We start from the raw sequence: 22549 nt of genomic DNA, 5'->3' as shown, positions 1-22549 counted from the left end.
ATAAATTGTTCTCAAACACATCAGGAGCATTCATTTGCATATAAACAATGAAAATTCTATATAAGCAGAGGAGGCTTGTTTTCTTAGGTGTTTTAGTAAGTTAATTACAGATTGTTCTAGTCAATTTCACTGCACTAGGTATATTAGAAAGTGGTAGAACTGCATTCATTTTAAATAGTGTATACTTCTGAATATTTGCAATTCCTTGAATGTTCAGAGTAGTTGAGTTTTCTCTGAACTAGCCTGAATTTTCTTAAATTATTTCTATATTTAATGGATTATAAATAAATGGATTTGCTTTTCGAAGAAGGTTTGGAGAAGTCCGTCTCATGTAGCCCAGCTGAACCCCATCCACTTTCAGTCATCTGGGGTTAGTTAGCTCAGGACCACCCAACCAAGTTCATACAACCTTTTAGGATGCAAAGCCATATCTGTACTTTTAACTTCCAGTGTCTTGTGGTCTTTCTGTATCTTCTTCCCCCTATAATTTTGAGTGCCCCCCATGTCGAAAGACTGCATAGACTTCCACTAGTAATTAACACATTGCAAGTATTTTATTTGTTTAGAATACTATTAAAGATTTGGACATTATGGAGATAGTGCCACGCGGGGAAGGAAGCTGTCTTCCTAGTTCTACTCTCTCCCTGCTTCATCCCCTTCGCCCTTCCCCCTCATTCTCTTTCTCTTTTCCTCCTTTTCCCTTACCCAGCTCATTCCCTGCCAGTGACCCCTCTCAGAAGCAAAACGCACTGTACCCCTTCCTGTCGCTTGGGCATTTTCTTGGGGTTTTGTTCTCTGCTCCTAAATGGCTGCTCAAAAGATTCCAAATACATTTGTTATTTTGCTACATCTCGTCAGGGTTATTTCGTGGAATGACATCTTGAGGAAATATGCTTCCACTAAGCAGGATGAGAGCAGCTCCCCGGGACAAGTTCCTAGGTGGGAGAAAGAGCCTGCGCCGACTGTAGAAGCATGTGGGAGCCTGGCAGTTTCAGAAACCTCAAGTAGTTCTCTGTGATTGGGGTTTAGAGTGATTATGAAGGTGACCCACAAAGAGGTGGAGCTGGAGGAGGAGGCAGCGGTCACATCACAGAGGACCTTCGCGATTAAATTTTTCTCCAGTGGGTGACAGGAACCTAGGGAGTCAGTACCACAGCAGTGCGAGGAAGCCACAGAGCTGGTTGCAAAGCTGCCAGGTAGAAGACCTTGCAATGTCAAGGTCCTGGAATAGGGCATGGACAGGGGATGCAGAGGAAATACAGGTTAAAGAGTGAAACAGGAAGCTGATAAGATTTGCAGTTGATTGGTTATGGGGTGAGGGAGAGAAAGAAGTCAGGAAACCCAAATTTCTGCCCTGGATTCTTATGTGCCGAGTTAGAGAATGCAGGAAAAGAAAGGATAGAGATTGGGGGATGTTCAATTATGGAAACATAATTTGACTTGGTTTATCATTGCAACTATCTTAATAAATTGGGCAAAGATGATCAAGCCCATGGATGTCCTTCAGGGCACAGGCAGCAGGTTGAATAAGTTCAAAGTCATGACTGTCCAGCAACGTGTTTGTGGAATATTCTGGAACATAACTCCTCATCTGATGAGTCCTGGCCATATGATTTCATATAAGCCATGGCTCATGTCTTCATGGTTCATGTCACTGTAAACTTGCTGCCTGGCTGTCAGAAACTGGGCTTGATCAGGGCTGAGGATGTTCAGCTTTGCTTTTTATTTAATTGGTCTATCAAACAGTGTAAATTCAGCCTGGGACTGATGACTCATTACATTTTTCTCTGGTCACCACTTTAAACACACTTGACCTGAACACTTTCTCTACTCCTCTCTCACCTCGATAATATCTAAGAAGACTGTGTACATTTCTAGTCATTTTCAACGGAGAGAACTGTTTAATTTCAGTATTTAAGACTCCTTTTCAGGTATTAAGAAGTCCTTATCAGATGACCTAAGACTTCTATCTCACAGGCCATTGTGAGTATCCTTGCTGCCTGGACCTGCCTGGTCAAATCGGTGAAAGGGGTGATTAGTGGAAAGAAAAGCTTTTTTCACTAACTGGTCCTGCACATGTGATTTTCATCTGGTTGGGACCTTGGAGCCCAAGACCTACCTGCAAGACCATCACATCCCTCCTAAGGCAGGAACTCCAACAGGGACAGGGTTCGGTATAAGGTAGATGGAACCTTGTGGCACCCTGACGGGGAAACTTCCCTTCTTGAAAATCGGAGATACCCATCCCAAATTGTTCTAAGCATCTCTCACTGAATTCTAAGACCCTGAGTAAAGTCCCAGTAATCTTTAGTTACAGGTTTGGGTTTTTTTAGATAATGAAACAAAGACAACATTGTCATCATTTTTACGGTGTTATAAGTCAAAAATAAAGTGAGCTCTGTGAGTATGATTGCTATGAACACAATACAATTGAAATTCTCTTCAAATCGAATCACACTGAAGATTCAGAAAACAAAGACTGCCCCTCCCCACAAATGGAAGCTATGTAATGAATTCTTTTTTCCTTATGCCTTTCTTCAATTTTCTATTTAAAGACATTTCTGAAAATACATGAATTATGCAGCTTCTCTCTCAGATGGAAAAGAATTTTCTTCTCGGATTGGATGGCTTGCGTATTTATTAATAGCAGTAAAATTTTCCATGTTCTTTTGTATCAAATGGGATGCTGACTAAAACATGAAGGCGCCTTTCCAGCAATAATAACAGTAATGGCTGAATAATTATAAAAGCTGTATGGAATTGAAAGGCATTTGAATTTGTCATTACTTCTATGTGTTTAGAAAGGATCTGAATAATTATTCTGACTATAAAAGAGTGTACTATTTTTCCTCATTATGGGATTATGTTCTTAATATACTACTCTTACTATAAGTTTAAAAAAATAAAACCAAACCTCTCATATGGTTTCTTCTAACGATGTCATCATGATTGAAGTCTGCTCAGCTGGGAATGTGTTTGATTTTCTTACTGCTACGTAGAGATACTGCAGTTTAAACTCATTTTCATTTGAAAAGTGTTCATCTTTGCAGTTTTTAAAAATGAGATTATACGTGTTTGCTTAGTGAGAACTTCCACCCTTTATGTCATATTAATTCATGAAGATGACATGGACTAGAGAATTTCCTTAGGTCATGACCGGATGGTAGCAGAAACTGAATATGAGATGCTAAAACAGGATTTTTCTTTCTGTAACAGCTATTAAAAAGCATCCGTGGTTACCAGGGTCAGTCCCAGGCAAAACTGCAAAGCTATTTTTACCCCCAAAATGCAGGTAGTCTCCATTTTTTTATTTTTTTGGCCTGCATTATCCCAACGGCATTTAGTTGTTGTTCAGATCCTAAGACTATTTGGATTTGGAAAATAAAATTTCAAGATATGTTGTGTGTTTCTAGGTGAGTGATAGAATTTTCCTTTGTGGTGTGTGAATTTTCATTTGCCAGATTTCTGCTAAGATACTTAGATCTTAGCGTTGAGGGACAGGAAAGTCTCTGCAAGGATTCTGACCTGTTCCAGCACTTTGCCACTCTCCCTCCTAAAATGTAGCTTTAGGGTCAATGGCAATTGTTAGAAGAGAAGAGAAGAGCGACGAGTCCACCAAAAGAGTATCTTCTATTTTTCATTGAGAAAAGTGTCCTTTGCATCACATCAACAAGCTCTTTTGCCTTTGATTCTGATCTTTCCCAGGGTTCAACTCCCACCCATGACAGCTGATGACCTTGTGCCATTAACTTAGCCACTTTTGGCCTCAGTGCTCTCACCTTTAAAATGGGGAGAAATGACATCCACATTAAAGATGGTTGAGAGGATTCAATTATCATCTAAAATAAATGTGAACATTTTGACACAGAGTAGGTATGTAATACACAGAGGTATCTTCTTGCCATAAAGAAAAAACACAACCAAAAACCCATTAAAATTAGTTACCTATTTGATTTAAATCAGTGCTTTTTGAAAGTAAAATCAGAAATAATTTTTTCCTATTTATCTAACCGAAAATTCTGAATGAATTGAGAAGAGAGCTTATACTTCTTTAAAATCAAAATGCTATAAAGTTGTTCTTCTGTGTCAAAGAGAGGGTTTTGCAAGGAGTGATAACTGAATCTTAAATATGGGCATATGCCTTATGTAAAATTCAATTTATTATTTTCGTTTTAAAGAACTTTCAGAATTTAGTGTCTGGCTTGCCAGTGTAGGGATATATGTTTGTTTTCTTCTACATACATGGAAGTGACATTGGTTATTGAGCTATTATATACAACAGGTTATTTAGAACTTAAAAGATTCATCATATCAATTCAGCTTTATTTTCAATTGATGGCTAAAGTGATGTGGGGGGTGGGAAGAGCTTGAGAAAGAGAGAGTGAGAAAGGGGATGGGGAGAGATTGGAATAAGTAATTATGAAAGAAGGTAAAACTCTGTTTCCTTCTGTCTTATAGCCTGAAGAATAAGTAGTGAAAACATCAATCAAGAGATGAGAAAAAAAAAAAGTCAGGATTTCTCTGCCATGGAGAATTGCTCAACAACCACCAGAGGAAGATTCTTTCTTGAACAATGAACATTTCTTATAAGGATTCACAAATTAACATATGACTAATCTTAGTTTTGGAGAGTGAATGAGCTGTCTTCCTTTTTTTTTTTTTTTTTTAATTTTGTGGTAAGTTATGACATTTGGATGGATTTTTAAAATTCTTTCCTGATAATATATTTAGCACATGTTCTAAATTACAATCCTATAGCAAACAGCAGAGGCATCATTCAAACTTAAAGACGGTGGAAAAAATCTCAGTTTCCAATTTATTCTCAGATTTCTTCAACATATACTTATTGTGTGAAATCCTTGCTGATTGAGATGCAAACCACTTCAATCATGAAATAAACTTTATTTTTTCATCGTGTTGAACACAATTGGTGGCAACCTGCACAGAACCAGACGAATCACTGTTAGCAGAAGATATTTAATGGACACGAATTCTCGTTTCACCTTTAAAAATCAGCCCGCTTTGCCCTCGGAACAAGAATGAAGAAAGTAAATCAAGGAGGAGTCCTCATCTCTGGGTTTTTGTTTTTGTTTTTTTTCCAATCATTCAAAGAACAGTTTCTCGAGGTTAAGCCAAGTCCTCTTTTGCAAGCTGCCAAAATAATAGCTTAGGAAAAGAATTAGTTTGCCTGCATGATGATTCTCTTAGGCAAAAATGTCTTAATAGCAGTTGACCTTGATGAAACGTTTTCCCAAAGGCGTTCCAAAGAAGAATGATCCACCCCAGAATGAGAGGGAAATGAATGAATGTTTTTTTCTGATGTTGGCTTGAATTGTGGGCCTTCGTGTAGGGCACCAATGATTTGGAAAGAAGTGGGTGACTTCTGAAAAAATGACTGCCTTGGGTATTGAGGTCATCTATTCCTCTGTTTCTCACTGAAGTCCTCTGGCTGAGCTGAGATTCACTTCGGAGACAATGCCACTGACCAATATGGCAGACTGGAAAACCGCTCCTCTCTGATGGGGAAGGTCTCTGAGGTTGAACTCTTCTCCATGGTGACTGGACTTGGAGTCCTACATGCTGGCTGCGAAGCTGGGCATTTAGTTTCTATCCTGGATGCTTCTTAGGGCCCTGGCTGGAGTTGTTTTCTGTACATTGTGACCACAGATGATTGATCTCCCGGTGTCAGGATTTTCTGGACATCTGTGATTTTTCCACAGAGACCTGAGGTGGTGAAAACTCAGTGAACAATACATGAAATGACTTAGGCGTGCACAATGTTGTTATGGGGGGGAGGGGGTTGCAATTTGGCACCGTTCTCTTGAGAAGGGTCCATTCAAGGGACCAGGCTTGTCAGTTTCCATGTCTGCAGGGAGAAGCGGCCACGCCAGCCACGGGCCATCCCTTGGGAAAGAAGAATGGTTTGATAGAAAGCAATCTATTTTTCTGTTTTGGAAAGCACACAACAGAGCTACAAACCTCCAATGATGACTTTTCTTCGAATGTGTAAAATAAGGCTTTCTTTGTCAATTCTGCTGTAAAATAAGCACTGTCCAAGTAAAAAAAAAAAAAAGTCTGTGTTTAGTGAGTGAGCTCACATCCTTAAGTGGTTTTTTTGGTTGTTATTATTGTTGATGACAATATAGACACACCTATGAACATAGATCTCTTTTGTTTTTCAGAGAGGTTTTGTGCCAAACCCTTTAGAGATAAGCTCCCAGATATAATAATCAGATTATTTCAGAATTCCTCATCTAAATTCTGTTGCTCTTTGGCAACCTGTCAAGTGCAAGTGAATACCCTACCAGAGGTCTTGTGGTTTGTGTTCACTTTTCTTTATTTCTGCCCGTGCAGAAATAAAGGGAAATGTCCTTCCAGTGTACCATAGAGGCGACATATTCTGTGATGAATGTTATCTATATTTGGGGAAGTTTTGAATGGAAGCATCTCTGCTTGGGAAGCTAGTTGTTTGTTGTTTTTTGTCCCTTTGTGGGTGGGTATGCTTATATGTGTTTCATTAGGTCATGTCTTACCTTCCAATTTCATTAAGAACAATGGGAATGAGATGTAAGGGAACTATTTTCAAGTAGCCAAGTTAATTCTGGCTGAGAGGAAGAGCCCCCTGCGGATCTGTGCTCTGCGAGGACCACCTGATTACAGCAGAGATTCAGGGAGAGAAAAGAGTCCAGGAATTTCCTGTAAAATCTCAATTCAAGGGAACTAGCAGAGAACTCTATCTGTCTGAAAGTGTGACAATATCCAAATTATCAAAGTACTTGCACTTTTCCAGAGTACTTGTAGCAACGTCAACTAGACTAACTAATTTGACTAACTAGGCTAACTATTCTAGTTTGACTAACAAGACTAACCCATTTGAAGTTTTACTCCCATGAGGGAAAAAATGATGTGGAGTTAACACACAAGCTAAATTAGTGTAAAATTTTTGTATTTAAAAGGATACTTGCTAAGTGGTTGAAATAGTCTATGTCCTCTCAGAGAGATCAAATCCCCTACAGTGCTGGGCATGTGATGCACTTGCTTTGCAAAGAGTTTTTCTTCTTTAAGTACAGAGGGAAACTTCAGGCTGGCTTCTGGGCCACTGGCCATCAATGAGACCCAAGTTAATGAGCTTTCATTGTACACAGTCTCCGCAGCCCAGCACGCTCATAAATATGATTATAAAGCAATCTGCTAAGTAGAGAGGAGTCCAGTGATCCCTTTGGCTGATAAGAGTAATAATAAAACTTATTAGCAGTTGCTTGACTATGAAGACCAATAGAATTTGTTTTTCCTTTACCTTTTGGATGACACAGAAACATACATGGGAGCTGCAGGAGTCTTTATACCTTTCTATTGTGGTGAGTTTATCAGACCAATCAGACCAAGAGAAGAGAAACATGAAATAGATGAAAAAATGCTAACACTCCCACTGGGAAATTTGAGCCCTGGAGTGAGTGAGTGACGGATGGGGGGAGTCACATACCAAAGCTGATCTTTGAGTTAGGAGTTTCTGAAAGGTCACACGAGCACAGCATATTAGAACTCCTCTTAACTGTCAGGTAATAAAATAACTACCCTTTCTATGTTCCATCCAAGCTAAATATTCATTGTTCGTTTGACCAACTCCTACAAAGAATTGATGGTTGTTCTTTTGGGACCAGAATGAGAAGGGTCTGATTAACAAAGTATTGTGGGGATGGATTTTTTTTCTCTTCCTGCTTCTTACTTAATTCATTCATCCTAAAGTCATGCTAAACTACCTCATAGGTTTGTGATGTGGGTTAGCTAATTAATACATGTCAAGTGCTTAAAATTGTAAATCTCTGGATGAATGTTGCCTTAGTTACTAGTCTAAGATACGCATGTCAAATGAACTATCTGGTTATTTCCTTGTTATCTTCATGTTGATAAATTTGACTTGAAATTTCATATACAAATATCTTGATGTGAAATGAAATTCTAAGAGTCCCAGCATAAGGACTGAGACCATCTGACTCAAGTCTGGAAAACATAGCCCCTAAAGAAACAAAAAATCCCTAGAAGCACACCCAGAATGCTTTCTTAAGCAGATTTTAAAGCAGATGTTCTCCCGGGGAGGTCAACACTGATTTTAAAGCGTGTATTGTCATTTTGCATTATAACAAATGCCAAAAATCATCAGTGATTTATATTTAAAAATTAATTAGAATGGGGTGAAGGTTATGCCTACATAATATAGCCCTTAATTCCTTCACATGCTGAATTAAAGAGGGATGAGTCATGACTCATTCATATATTTCTGAATACCTGCAAGAGAGACTGGGCAGAGGAATGTCTGCCTTGTTGTGTCTTCCTAGAAAAAAATGGTGAACACTGGTTGTTCTGTTTTGTTTTTTTAAGCATGTAGTCTAAGAGAAAAGAAAGGAATGAAAATCTAACAGCTTCTTAGTAATGTCATTATGGCAACTAGTTAAAAAGAAATTTTTCCGCAGGCTCCACGAGACTGCAGTTTTTCCCGGTATGATTGACTCCTGAGTCACCATTCTGAGGAGCAGTTTTAGTTGCTAATTTCAAATGCCTCAACTTCATTAGCAATTCATTCTGACCTTTAAAAACCACATTCTATAATCTTCAAATTATATGAGTGAAGGAAAAAAAAAAATCTAATTTTCCCTGTCCCCTCACCTCCAACTATCATGAACACTTTACATTGTAAAGAACTGTCATCATGTGCCAAACTGTCATATCAACTGTGGTTGTTTGAAGTCCAAACTCAAGTTCTCTCATTCCACAGGTGGTCACCAGGATCAGCAAGGGCTGATTCAACTTCAGAAAGTTAAAGCAATGTACAATGTAGTGCATTTGACTGCTGAATTTATTCAATTTTTGATTAAAGGGAAAAAAGTGAAATTGCTGTACGAAATAAAGGAGTCCCCTCTTGCATCCTTGCTGTTTTGAGAACTCTCAGCGCATTTCCTACTTGAAATGATTAAAAGTCTTAAGACCACGAATGATGGACAAGATAAGCTTTCCTTTGGTGGCCAACTCAGTGACCAAATGTTCTACTTTAAAATCAGTCTCTTATTGTGTATTCTCATATTTATTGATACTGTCTTCACAGCTGGATGGAGTGTTAACCAGTATTTCTAACAGCATCAGTACTAACGATTTTATCACTCAGACTCCAAAGAATTGCCCTGTTGGGTCAACCCCGTGTCCCATCAGTTCACTACTCTGGCCATAAATAGCCTGAAGAAGCTCAGAACGGAAGAGTGTGATTGGCTTCCCTAATATTAGTTCCAAGAAAATTATGAATGCTTCCTCTGTATAAGCAAGGTAGTAGGGATGTTCTTCTGTTTTGTCAAAAAGCTCATCTCTTTGATTGAGCTTGAGAATAATGGAAAGAAGGGCGTTCATCTTGCAGGGAAGGCTATCTGCAGAAATGCTTAGAACTGTCAAAGCATCAGGAAGATCACACCCCGTAGAGGCTTTGGCCTCCAGATGTCTGCAGTCAGTTGGAGGAGCATTATAAGTGGTTTGAGCTTTCCTTCCTTTTTTCTTCTGAATTCATTCTTTTTGTCTCCTGTTGGATCTGCTTTGCAGCTTTCATGTTGATTGGCTGCAAGGACCACGTATTCAGAACTTCTCAGTGCTGTGTCCTTTTCCCCATCCCTCTTACTTAACTAGAACATGTTGCTGTTAAAAAAGGTAATTAGTAAAAGGAAAATACAGTCAGGATATGGCAAATATTTGGCAATTTGGAGACATTTTTTAAAAGCCAACGAGTTTCTGCTTTCAACTAGATATCTTTTTATTTTGTTTTTTTTAGATATCTTTTTTAAGCCTCTGTCTTCATTATCTTGTTCTTTACTACTTAATTTAAGGCCAATTACAAGCTCATCTCCTACCTCTTTATAAAAGGTACCATTTCTCAGTGTCCTTTAGGTATAGAGAGTTTAATTGTGATGAAAGCTAATCAGGTACCTTTACGAGCCACCCATGGGGGTTTATAATAAACTGAGTGTTCCACCTGGGGATTCCAACAGCCATTTACTTCCTTGATAGTGTTGAGCTGCAAACGAACTAAATACTTGAGTTTTTTTTCCAGTCACTCACTGGTTCAGAAACTGCCCATCTTCCCAGATGAATGACGAGCTCTCTCTGGGTGGATTTGGGCTCAATCCTTACCCATTTTTCTACAGTGACACATGCCTTGGTTACCCTAGGGCCTTATCTCTGCAGATGTTGAGTGCAAGACAGAGTACAGCTCCTGCTTTTAGGAAATATCTGATATTATCTCACTTATCGCTGGGATTTGAAGGGAACGAACCAGTTTTCCTTTGCCATCGTTCTTCTTTAGCCAAAGCCCTATTCTTTGCGAATAGAGATGGGTACCCCAAGAGGGAAGAAGCAAAACCAAAACCTATTTATCTTTTTTTGCAAACTCTAGTAATTCAGTTTATAACAAGGACTAAAAGAGCTGCATGGGGTTATGTTTATCATATGTGCATATATTGATTTAGTAATTATTTATTGAATAAAACATTCTGAACAAAGAGGATATTATAAAGGAAATGATACAGGAGTCAAAAATAACTTGAATTTAGAATCTTATCCTGCCCTTTATTTGCTCTATGACCTTGGGCAGGTGATGTGAGTTTTCTGAGCTTCAGGTTCTCATTGTTTAAGGTGGGGCTAATGATACTTTTATTATAAGGTAAAAAATTTTTAATTAATGTATTTATTTATGTATTTTTATTTATTGGCTGTGTTGGGTCTTCTTTGCTGTGTGCGGGCTTTCTCTAGTTGTGGCGAGTGGGGGCTACTCTTTACTGTGGTGCATGGGTTTCTTATTGTGGTGGCTTCTCTTGTTTGTGGAGCACAGGCTCTAGGTGCACAGGCTTCAGTAGTTGCAGCACACGGGCTTAGTAGCTGTGGCACGTGGGCTCAATAGTTGTGTCTCGAGGGCTCTAGAGCGCAGGCTCAGTAGTTGTGGTGCATGGGCTTAGTTGCTCCATGGCATGTGGGATCTTCCCAGACCAGGACTCGAACCTGTGTCCCCTGCATTGGCAGGCAGATTCTTAACCACTGCTCCACCAGGGGACCCAATAAGGTTGTAAAAATTGAAAACAAATTAACTATATGCATTTCATCTCCCCTCTTTTCTACCATCCAACTAGCTAAAAATTGTTTAATGTAAAATAGAACCATTCAGGGTGAGAGTTGGAAGAGGCCTTTAAGACTATCTTGCCCATATCTCTCATTTTGACCATTCTTGTGTTTTTTTTTTTTTAATAAGTCTATTTATATATTTTTTGGCTGCATTGGGTCTTCATTTCTGTGCTTGGGTTTCTCTAGTTGTGGTGAGCAGGGGCTGCTCTTCATTGAGGTACACAGGCTTCTCAGTGCGGTGGCTTCTCTTGTGGAGCACGAGCTCTAGGCGCATGGGCTCAGTAGTTGTGGCATGTGGGCTCAATAGTTGTGGCTCTCAGGCTCTAGAGCGCAGGCTCGGTAGTTGTGGCGCACGGGCTTAGTTGCTCTGCGGCATGAGGGATCTTCCCGGACCAGGGATAGAGCCCATGTCCCCTGCATTGGCAGGCGGATTCTTAACCATTGTGCCACCAGGGAAGTCCTGACATTCTTGTTTCTGAAAACAAGTGATGAGATAGACCCTTCTATAGAAGAAGGTTGCAGCTAGGAAAACTCCAGTAGGAAAGAGCTTCCCAGGAGAGCAGAGCCCGAAGCTTTCCCGAAGCTGTCAAAGTGAATTCCCGAGAGGCACCTTTATCTGTCTCACTCCCGCTGCAACCCCCACCCCTCCATCCCCAGGCTCAAGCACCTCTGCCAGCCGCCCCTCCCCCCATGCGTCTCTGCCAGAAGCTCTGTCTGCCTGCTGGGCTTTTCCCTGGTACTAGGACCCACACTTGCAGCTAGCAAGGAGTGCTTGTGATCAGCTTGGCTCTAACACAGAGAGAGAAGACATGCATCTCCCCAACCTATTTCCATAGGCAGAGCAGAGTTTAGCATATGTTTTTATACAGTGTTTGTATATGGGGTACATGAGTGTCTGCACATAAATATGAATCTGTTACAATGTGATCTGTGCATTTCTGTACTGTTTTCTATTTTTGATAAGATGCAGGATGAATAGCACAGCTGTGGAGTCTTCCCTTTGTTCCTTTGTCTCATGAGAGGAGCCATTTCACTGTAAAAATGAAGCTGGATTTATGACTGCCAGTCTGAGTGGTAATAAATGTCAGGCAGACATTGCTGAGTCATAAACTTTGTGAGCTTGAGCTGAACCCACTGCATCAATCAGCTCACGGCACGTGATCTCCCAACTCCAGAAAGTTGGCTGACGACACATGGATGTGAGATCCAAGAACCCAGCTCTCTAAATACGTCTGCCCCTTGGCACCCTACATTTTTCATTGTTAGCTGGCTAGAATTCCCTATGTGTTTGCTCAGAGATCTGCCCTCTGGTTCAAGTTCACACCACAGATGCTAGAGAAGCATGGCCAGAATCCCCATCACTGGGGGTAGATGAGTGCGTCCTTGCAGGGTTGGAGCGGGCTTACTTCTGCCCAGTCCCGTTAGGGACATGGTGGGTTTAGAAGTCCCACCTGACCCCGTCCCCAAGCCAGTGAGAGCCCTGCCTGGCAATCAGTGAGGTCTGGGCACGTATGGTAGACTTTTACCTAGAGCCTGCTGGACTTGAACTTTTCAGGCTAAATATTCCAACAATATCAGGCTGCAGTCTCTCTAGGCAGCCCTCGACCTGTGTCCGGATGCTGACTCTTCTGCCCAGAACCCAGCTCCTCAGTCCCATTCCTGGAGCCTGATCCCTACCTAGAAGTTGTGTTTATTTCACCAGCTCCCTCAATCTTGACGACTGTGTACTACTGACTCCTAGAAGGTGGGGATCCTGCTCTCCTGGTTAGTTCTCTGCACCAGCTTTTCTTAGCTTACAGCCGTCTTCCTGCTGTTCTTATCGTCAGTGGATGGGGCCTTGATAGTCCTGATAAATGGGGGGAAGGAGCCATGACTTTATATGGTCTGCACACATTCTAAATATAGATACCGTTTCACTGGTTCAGTGATCTGAAGTTAAATACTTAACAGAAATGATATGAATTTAATTTGAAACTCTATGAATTAGGAGGTATTAAGGTGCAAAAAGGGAGTTGAAATGTAGTAACTTGAGGAGTTCTAGCCAGGCTCTGCCAGGAGAGAAACTGGGGCTTTTATAAAGCAAGCCACTTTACTCTCTCTAAACCCAGATTTCTTGGGTGAAACGGGGGGGCAGGTAAGGACAGGATGGTCTCAATTACTGTATGAAATAGGGAGTCGATGGAAGAGTAAAGAAGGTGATGACGCATTTTACTTTGGTACCCTGTGCTGAAGATACCTCCTCCGCTAAGGTTATTTCAGTTTTCAGGAATGTGAATTAAAGCAACTCAGAACAACTAATAAGACCAGATCACAGGAGGGTAACGCTGATGTCACCTGCATCCTAAATGAAGCTTGCAATTACTTTGCCCACAACATCACACTATCAAAAACTCCCAAAGGTGTCCAGAGGGTTTCTGGCATTTTACTCTGTGCTCTTGGCAGTGACAGGAGGATGCCTTGGTGCTGGGACAAGGCTCCGACTCACAGCTTCTTCATTTTCGTGACTCTGCAATTGTCCAATGTGTCCCAGGTCTCAGCTGACAGGGAGAAAGCACTTTAATTTTATAACCGAATATGTCAAACAATTTAGCAATAACTAAAGAAAGAGCATGATCGAAGCAAAGATTAAATCAACGTGGAGCTCAAGGGCAGCAGGAAGAAAAGTGACAAAGCAGCATCCCAGCCACGGCGACAGTGTGTGGACGGTTCTGCAGCAGGGGTGTCATCAAAAACTCAGACGTGTGGTCACCATCAATCATTTTCAAGAGTCACCCCATGACCACTTGCCACAGCCCAAACAGCACGTCCCGTTACTGCTCCCGGGCTCTCATCAGAAGGAAACAGGATGCACCAGAGCGCCCTTTGAGAAACAAGGAGACACAGCATCCTCCAGCGGGGTTTTAGGCGTGTTAGGAACCGTGTGTATGAGACACAGAAGAGGTGGGGTGTTCATTCCTCACATCAGAAGCGGTAGGGAGGGCAGGGCAGGGGAGCTTTCACACCCTGGGGCCCAGCGCCCAGCGGCTTTCAGGCTCTGGTTCCTCCCAATCCCTCCCCTTGGAATCAGGCTGGTTACTGAGAGATGGAAATCGCTGTCTGCTGCCGTGCAGAACGCTCACTCAGCGCCCGATGGGACAAAACGAACAATGGAGCGAAGGCCTACAGGAGACAAGAATTGCTTGGGTAATAACACCAGCCCCACATGGCCTGAATGCTCTCCGCAGGGATGAAATTTTCTTGTGTAATCATGGTTGTTAGGATGGAGGATGTAAATAACGGGGAGAGTTTAAATTGAATATTTGGCAACACTGAAATCCTCTGAGCGTGCATTGCATTTCTACTTTAAAAAAAAAAAAAAGAATTTTATTTAAACAGAAGGCCTGCAAAGGCTTCAGACAAATCTTTTGTATCATTTAGGGAGGAGAAATATTTTCTCTGTTCCTCACACTTAGAAATGACAGGTGCTTCTATGTGGGGGGGAAAAAAGTCCCTTGGAAGAGAATGTTTTAAGTGATTACTTAAGCCAATTTGCTTCTAAAATGACAGGATTGGCAAACTACCCATCAGCACATTGGCATATCAGATGATAATTATAGTCCCAGGAAGATTAAGGCACTATATTGGTTTCTACTTCCTGCTCAGAGAGAGGAGGGGAGGAAAGAAGAAGGGGAGGTCTGGCTTCTGCAATCCGGCTGTAGCTACTTGAAGGTACTAGACTGTTGGACGAGGGAGGAAAAGCAGGGGGATGGGAAGGTAGAATTCAGGAAAGGGCAGAAGTATGAGTTTTCAGAAATTTCTTTAGCCATTTGGTACTAGGCTAAAGAGGAAAAGTTGAAAACTGAGCTTTCTTGGTGTCACCTACACTGGGACACACCCACGGTTTGCACGATGCCTGTGGGTCCTCCTCTGAGGTACCCCAGCCACAAGGTCTGTAAAAGGCTTAGATATTAGTGGGCTAATTCCAGGTCTGTTGCCAACTCTGAGAGTCTGGGAAAAAGGCCTTCTCTGTTCTTGCCCACCCAACACAAAATATGTAGGAGGGGATCCAGAAGTTCACCCCAGCCCATGCTGCATCCTGTTGTTTGGATGTGTCAAAAACCAAACAAAATAAATAAATAAATAAACATCAAATGGAGTCCCACCCCTTCTCTGCAAAACAAACTGAGAGGGATAGCTCACTCTGTCTGAGGCTTTCTGAACCTCATGTACACGTCTTCTTGGCGCAAGTCCTTTTAGAGGAGGAGATGCAGAGAGAAGCTTCTGGCTGCCATCCTGCGGTGGAAACCCCCTGCAGTGCATCCACGCCTTGTCACATCCCAGGCGCCCTCCCACATGAGGCACCTGGCGACCTCAACATCCTGTGTCAGCAGGGCTGAGGAAGCAGCTGAGTCTGGGCAGAGACCCTGGAGACTGACAGACAGCCAGGGCTCACACAGAATTTCTCAGACGGACACTACAAAATTTTTAGACAAACTTGCAAACTCAGGTGTCATTGGGAAAGTGTTTCTGTCCAGTGACAGGGTATGGTCTGAACACAGATTTGTGGCAGGTCAGAAGTTGCCAGGGAGAAAGAGCGGGGCTGGGTCCCAAGCAGCCGGGTGAAAAACACATCAAGAGCTGGTCTGGGTGACACGGGGGAGCTGTCCGGGGTTGGCCATGGCTCCCCAGCTGGCAGGGCAGGTGGCTGTACCCTGCTGGCTCCAGATCTAGCAGGAGCCCCACGCAGGGGTGACAGCCAAGAAAGGACCCAGACGTGGAGACAATGCCACCATGTCAAAGGCAGAACAAAGGATGGAGCGGAGAACCTCACGGGAGGCACCCAGAGGCAGCACCACATAGACCAAGCCATCTACCCCCAGGGCAGGGCCTCCCAGAAGGGAACGGGCTTCCCAAAACATCCATAAAATTCTACCAGATAGTTGGATACTGCTCCAACTTTATTTCAGGCTGCTCTGCATGTTCCTGAGCAGTTCTGCCCCTAGGATGTCAAGGGACTCTACCCACAACTGCTGGGGATGGAGTAAACGGAAGATTCCTGCACCAGCCCGTTATTGGCAGGTGGTCAGCTTAGCCAAGGTACTCAGAAGCCAAGAGACATGGATGACACAGGTTCTTCAGGGTTGGCCTCAGCAGGCGTGAGGCTGCTGGTAGGCATCTCCCTAGCAAGGGACTGCCTTGGGGAATTAGGGCAGCCAAGAAGGACAGATGGGTAATGGCTGCCTGTAGATGCTAACTTAGGGTCTTTTGTCAACTTTCAAATTAATATCAAAAGACAGACCTATTTTGTAGGTAACATTCTGTGCTATTGCAGGTCTTATTTCAACGCATATCAGATGCTAAAAATACAGTACAGACACAGGTTAAGGAGAAAGCTGTGTTTAACTGTCACAAACTTAAAGCTCTAATTAAAGCTGCATTTACTAATTACATAATTGGTATTTAAATTGATACATCGAGAAAAATGTAACTGCTTATTGTACTAAGAGACCAACAGAACTGTGTTAGAGTAACGTGAAGCTCTCAAACATGTAAACAGAATGCTTTACATTTGATTAAAGATCAAGGTGTTCCACTATTCACAAAAAAATAATTTGTCATCTTATTTTTCTCTGATAGTCTGTGAAATATTCCAGACCAATTCAAGCCATCAGCAGGAGTCAGTGTCAATGGCTTTAACTTTTTTGGGGGAACATCTATCCATTTTCCTTCTGAAAATCACACCCCCACACAAATCTGGGGAAATACATGAAGTCGAATTACTCTGTGAGGCAGGGCAATGAGTTGGTTCTTTACACTTTTGCAGAAAGCCCTAGATCATCCTTGCGCTCTTTCAGTGAGGAAAGTCTGTTAAATGGAGTAACTTTGGCTAAAGAAGATTGGATAGACCTCATTAATCCTCCTCTACAAGTGAGCTAGAATGACTCCTGTGAGAGGCTAAAGGCAGAAAACTGGTTATTTCCATCCATGTATTCTTGGAGTGACTGTCGTCTTGGAAACGTAAAGGCCATCACACATGGGATACAGATGAAAGATGGTGAGAAGTAATTAACAAAACCATAGCTAACACTTGGTCAGCTATCTAACTTGGTAGCCTGTCGGACTTGGTTAGAACCTTTTAAAAGTGAATCAGTGGGGGGCTTCCCTGATGCCATGGTGATTAAGAATCCGCCTGCCAATTCAGGGGACACGGGTTCAATCCCTAGTCTGGGAAGATCCCACATACCACGGAGCAACTAAGCTCATGTGCCACAACTATTGAACCTGCGCTTTAGAGCCTATGAGCCACAACTATTGAGCCCATGTGCTGCAACTACTGAAGCCCACGCTCCTAGAAACTATGCTCCGCAACAAGAGAAGACATGCAATGAGAAGCTCGCCTACCGCAACAAAGAGTAGCCCCCACTCTCTGCAACTAGAGAAAGCCCAGGTGCAGCAACAAAGACCCAACGCAGCCAATAAGTAAATGAATAAATAAATAAATTTCTTTAAAAAAATGAATCAGAGGGAGAGGAGGCTTGTTAGAAGACATGTCCTCTTACAGAGGCTGTAGCATCCTTCTCTAAGACCAGGTCCTTGTGACATCCCTACTGTCTTCTAGCTGTAGAGCTCAGAGTGTATACCAACCTCCAGTTGAATGAAATGAGGCAAAGAAAGGTAGAGGACTCACCCAAAGTCCTAGCTGACTAGTGGTAGAATTAGAGCCAGAACCTGGGCGGTGTGGTCACTCCCTAAACTATGGTACTTGATGTTTTCTGAATCAGAGCTCAGGCAGGGGCTTGCCCAGATAACAGCCATGGTCTCTTTGCCAAATCAGGCCCCCAGAATGCGTTATGCATCCCTGAGGTTTGAGAACTTGGGAAACAAGCCCCAAAGAGAAACCCAGACTCTACGAGTCTCCAAAATGTTTGTAATCCCTAACAGGTAATGAGAGGGCTTAACATGCAGCCTCAGGTATATTTCCAACAGAACGAGGAGACCACCCTTCACAACGGAACATCAGCAGAGACTTCTTCCCTGATGAAGTTCCCAGGAGAACTAGTCAGTTTCCATTGGCCTTAAACCAATGGGCTACGGGGGTGGGACTCCCACACATGTTGTGTCTATGGCCCCTCCCACACGTGCCCTGCTTCTCCATGACCCTGTCCATCTCCTGAGCTGACCACACGGAGGCCAGGGCTGCTTGTGGTCAGTCACTTCTTCCTCGTGCTTCCGAGTTATCGCTGATACACAATTTGCTCTTTCAAAATCCTTGGAGCCGTCCAATGGCTCATTTCTATAAACACAAGCACACGCAGTATTTGTCATTTTTTAAAAATCCACTTTTCATTTATTCCTGCATTCGCTTTACCTTTCTCCCCGTTCCTAACCAAATGTCTCTTCTTACTGGTGTTTTCAACACCTTCTCCTCTGATTAGTCACTGGACCTGTTGAGCTTAATGATGTTCATAAGATACTTCAATACAAAGTCCAGACAAAACCAAACCAACCAACCAAAGACAACAGCTGGGCTACACTGTATGAACATAAGGTGAAACTTTTTTTTTTTTTAAGATTTATTTCTTTATTGGCTGTGTTGGGTCTTCATTGCTGCATTGTGGTGAGCAGGGGCTATTCTTCGTTGCGGTGTGCGGGTTTCTTATTGCGGTGGCTTCTCTTGTTGTGGAGCACGGGCTCTAGGCTCGTGGGCTTCAGGAGTTGGGGCGCTTGGGCTCTGTAGTGTGGCTCTTGGGCTCTAGAACACAGGCTCAGTAGTTGTGGCACACGGGCTTAGTTGCATGTGGGATTTTCCCAGACCAGGGCTCGAATCCGTATCCCCTGCATTGGCAGGCGGATTCTTAACCACTGCGCCACCAAGAAAGTCCAAGGTGACTTCTTTTGAAGGCAACCCAAATGGATGCTCTTTTGTTCTGGAGTGTAGCCCTGCTGGTTCTGGACGTTATTATGTAACAGTGTCCAAGCAAAACAGCATCTGTACCTGAGTAGTAACAAGAAATGAATAGGCCCTGAGCTATTTCCTAGATGTTCAAAGGGTGAGCAGAGCTGTTCCAACCTGGGGCCAGGGCCCCTACAAAGGGTATCAGATGTGCCCTGAATGCATTCAATTTTCCATCTACACGAGTACCAGTTTTCTCATGAGCAGAGCCAGACTCTGCCCTGTAGCCAGCAAGAGGATAGGAGGTCAGAACCAGCAGGGTCCTTCCAGCCATCCCCAGCTCAGCTGTCCTCCTGTGCTCCTCTCTCAGGCAGCCTGGGAATCTCTGTTACCCTCCCCAGAGGCGTCTGGAGGATGGGGGGGAGGGGAATACTCCCTAACGACCATCTGAAAGAACGCCATCTCTTGCCTTTATTCCTGCCAGTTCCTTGGTTTGGAGCAGAATTCAAAGAATGACCCTAGCTCTGCCCATTTGTTTTTCCATCTGCTTTTTTGCACTTTCAAAATGTCACCCCCGTATTCTTATCTAAGACTGGATCCTTCATTTCCACACCTGTCCTTTAGGTATAATAATACCTATTATTGAAAGTACAGTGGTGAGGAGTCAATAAGACAGTATTTGTAAATGTGCTTAGCCCTATATTCGTACCCAAAGTATTGCAAGATGGTTTTGGGTTTAAGTGTTACAGCTGTTATGTATTTATTACAGATTATATTTCTAACATTGTGAACTAACCTTCCTTATCTTGGTTAAGACTCTCTGCTTTATTTTCTGTTATTAAGATTGTCCCACTCTTCTTTTACTTTTCATTTTTTTCTGCCTTGTTTTTCTAACTCTACCCCACCCCACCACCCCAGTCTTTTTGCTTCTTATGTCATTTTATTTTAGATGCCAGTTTGGCTCCTTTTTTTTTTTTTTTAATCCTTGCTGGGAGTCTTTGTCTTTCATCAGGAAAATTAAACTGTTACATATTTTGGCATTTCAGAAAATTTAGTCTGAGGTCATTTTGCTTTGTGTTTTGTATGTTTCCTTTGTGTGCTCTGAGTTACATGCACTGTTTCCTTCCTTTCCCTCGGGTGATTTGTAATTTAAATAAAATTTAAATTTTGTAATGGTTACCTTTAAGTTTTTCTAAGCATATACTCAAAGCTATATGTCCTGAATTCTTGATGCAAAAAAGTCAATTTCTCCTAACTTGACTTTAATGAAATCAGCATGGTTTAAGTCAAAGTTGTTCCATCCTCTTGGCCTCTCCCAGGAAAACCCGCTGTGAACCTCCTTCAGCTGTGTTCTGAGACCTCACGTAGTGGAGGAATGTTAGTCCAGTCTGATTCATATTTGCAAGAGTCTAAACACATAGTGTTCATTTGTTTGTGTGTCCGTGTATCAAGAAGTTGAGAGGTGGGCCATGCAGGGTTAGTACAGCTACTCAAGGATGTTTTCAAGATTCCAGGTCCTAATAGTCCTTCTCTAGCTTTCGTCCTTGTGTTTCCGGCCTGATTTTCGATCTAGGGATGCAAAGTTCAGTAAGGCACATTTCTTGCTGTCAAAATCCTCACAGGGTAGGAGGGACAAAACAAGCCACAGATTCTTTGACACTGTTTCCTTTTTAGAATCTGGGCTGACTTTGACCGCGAGAATACAGCAGATGCGATGAGGTGCCAGGTTTGGGTCCAGGCCTTGCAGATCGGCGGTTTCCAGGTCCTTTCCTTGGCAGGGCCCTGGGCCAGCGTGTAGGAAGCCCGACCACTCTGCTGAGTGGACCCCAGGAAGACCGGGAAGCCACAGGGGGTAGACGAGGTGCCTGGCTGAGCCCAGCCTTCCAGTCATCCCCACAAGTGCAGACATGTGACTGAAACTGTCTGGGCTTCCCAGACCTAACCAGCTGCCAGCTCCTGCCACCAGGTGACCCTGTGAACACCACGTGGAGCAAAGGATTCTGCAGCAAGCCCTGTCTGAATTCTTGACCCATCACATCGCAAGATAAAATAAAATGATCATTTGAAGCCGCTTAGTTTTGGAAGAATTTGCTACACAGAAATCCCTTACCAACAGGGATATGTATGTAAACAAACAAGTATAAAACAATATGAAAAGTCAGTGGTAGCTGCCTAGGAGAACAGAGTTCAGTGGTGAATTAAAGCGCTGTAGTAATAGCCACATCTTTTTTTTTTTCCTTTTTTTTTCTTTAAGAACTTTTATTGAGATACAATTCACTTACAATAAACTGCGTATATTTAAAGTGTACAGTTTGATATTTTTTTCTTATTAGTAATGTATATATGGAAATTCTGATCTCCCATTTCATTCCTCCCCAAGCACCCCCCCCCCAACTTTAGCCACTTCTTTCTAACAAAAAGCCTAAAATTATAAATTTATGTATACAATTAAACAACACAAGTTTGAATTGCCAGATCCGCTTATACAAGGGTTTTGTTCAGTACACACCTACTACAAGTTCCTGTGATTGGTTGAATCCCCAGATGCAGAGGAACCCTGGATACATAAGTTACAGGCGGATTTTCCACTGTACCCCTAACCCCCGCATAGTTCAAGGGTCAACTGTATTTTTCTTTTTCAATTTCATTTACTTCTGTAATTATCAGTCAGATGTCTTTCTGTGGCAGGTGGTAAAAATCTAATTCAAATCAGCGTGAGCAAAAAGGACTGAGAAAAAGAAATTCCAGGGTCGCATCCAGAGGCCCAGGGAAGCTGCGGGGACTGGCCTGTGGGGTCCAGGATGCAGGGACTGGGCTGCGGGGTCCGGGCTGCAGGGTGCAGGGTGCAGGGTCCACTCTCCATAACCTTCCCAGCTGCCTTCATCTGGATCCCTCTCTGCTTGAGTCCCACTCAGACAAGTTCTCTCCACGGGGACAAGAAGGGAAGCTGGCTGATGACAGCCCAGCAGAAGGAGAACACCTTCCCACCATATATTTTTATAAACAGTCTTGGGGAGGACTGCCCAGGCATGGCTCACATACTCCTGTGCTCTGAGGAAGAGGTGTGAGGTCTGTGGGATGAAGGTCCATGTGCAAATCAAAGACACAGCTTGAAACGGCACAGATACCTCATCACTCCTGTCAGGAGATGTTGTACCAGAACTTACACACTCAGAGAATTTCCAGAAAAGAGATTTTTTGAAAACAAATCTTGATGTATTACGGTGCCGCATTTCTTCAAAAATACAGGTTATGAAGGTATATTAAAATGATAATTAAGTTCCTACTAAGTGCAAAGCATAGAACGGATGATAAGCAGGAGGGAAATGAAGAGTTTGACCTTAAGAATCTTTGGATCCAGTTTTATCACGATCCATTAAACTGCAATAGTTTCAACCGTCATAAAAGATATAACTGAAAAATTATAGCCTATTTTGGACCAATTTCTGAATATTGTTAAAAAATGTAGTTTTATGAAGGGTTCAAAATATAATTACCTTGAATAAATCTGTGAAGGAAATGCTG

The 22549-nt window shown here is 42.5% G+C and overlaps 1 protein-coding gene across 1 annotated transcript in view; it reads left to right on the top strand.

The window, feature by feature from the left end:
• Nucleotides 1-6065, top strand: part of ZMAT4 (zinc finger matrin-type 4) — a 356647-nt gene extending 350582 nt beyond the window's left edge. The window contains exon 7 of the mRNA XM_057697356.1: nt 4459-6065. Within this exon, the coding sequence (XP_057553339.1) occupies nt 4459-4474 (16 nt within the window). The 3' untranslated portion in view covers nt 4475-6065. The remainder of the gene's footprint in view (nt 1-4458) is intronic.
• The last annotated feature ends 16484 nt before the right edge of the window (nt 6066-22549 follow it).

The sequence above is a fragment of the Hippopotamus amphibius genome, chromosome 10 (assembly GCF_030028045.1).
Source record: "Hippopotamus amphibius kiboko isolate mHipAmp2 chromosome 10, mHipAmp2.hap2, whole genome shotgun sequence".
In the NCBI taxonomy this organism is placed as follows: Eukaryota; Metazoa; Chordata; class Mammalia; order Artiodactyla; family Hippopotamidae; genus Hippopotamus; species Hippopotamus amphibius.
The sequence above is the reverse complement of the archived record's forward strand: the minus strand, read 5'-3'. Positions and strand labels throughout refer to the sequence as shown.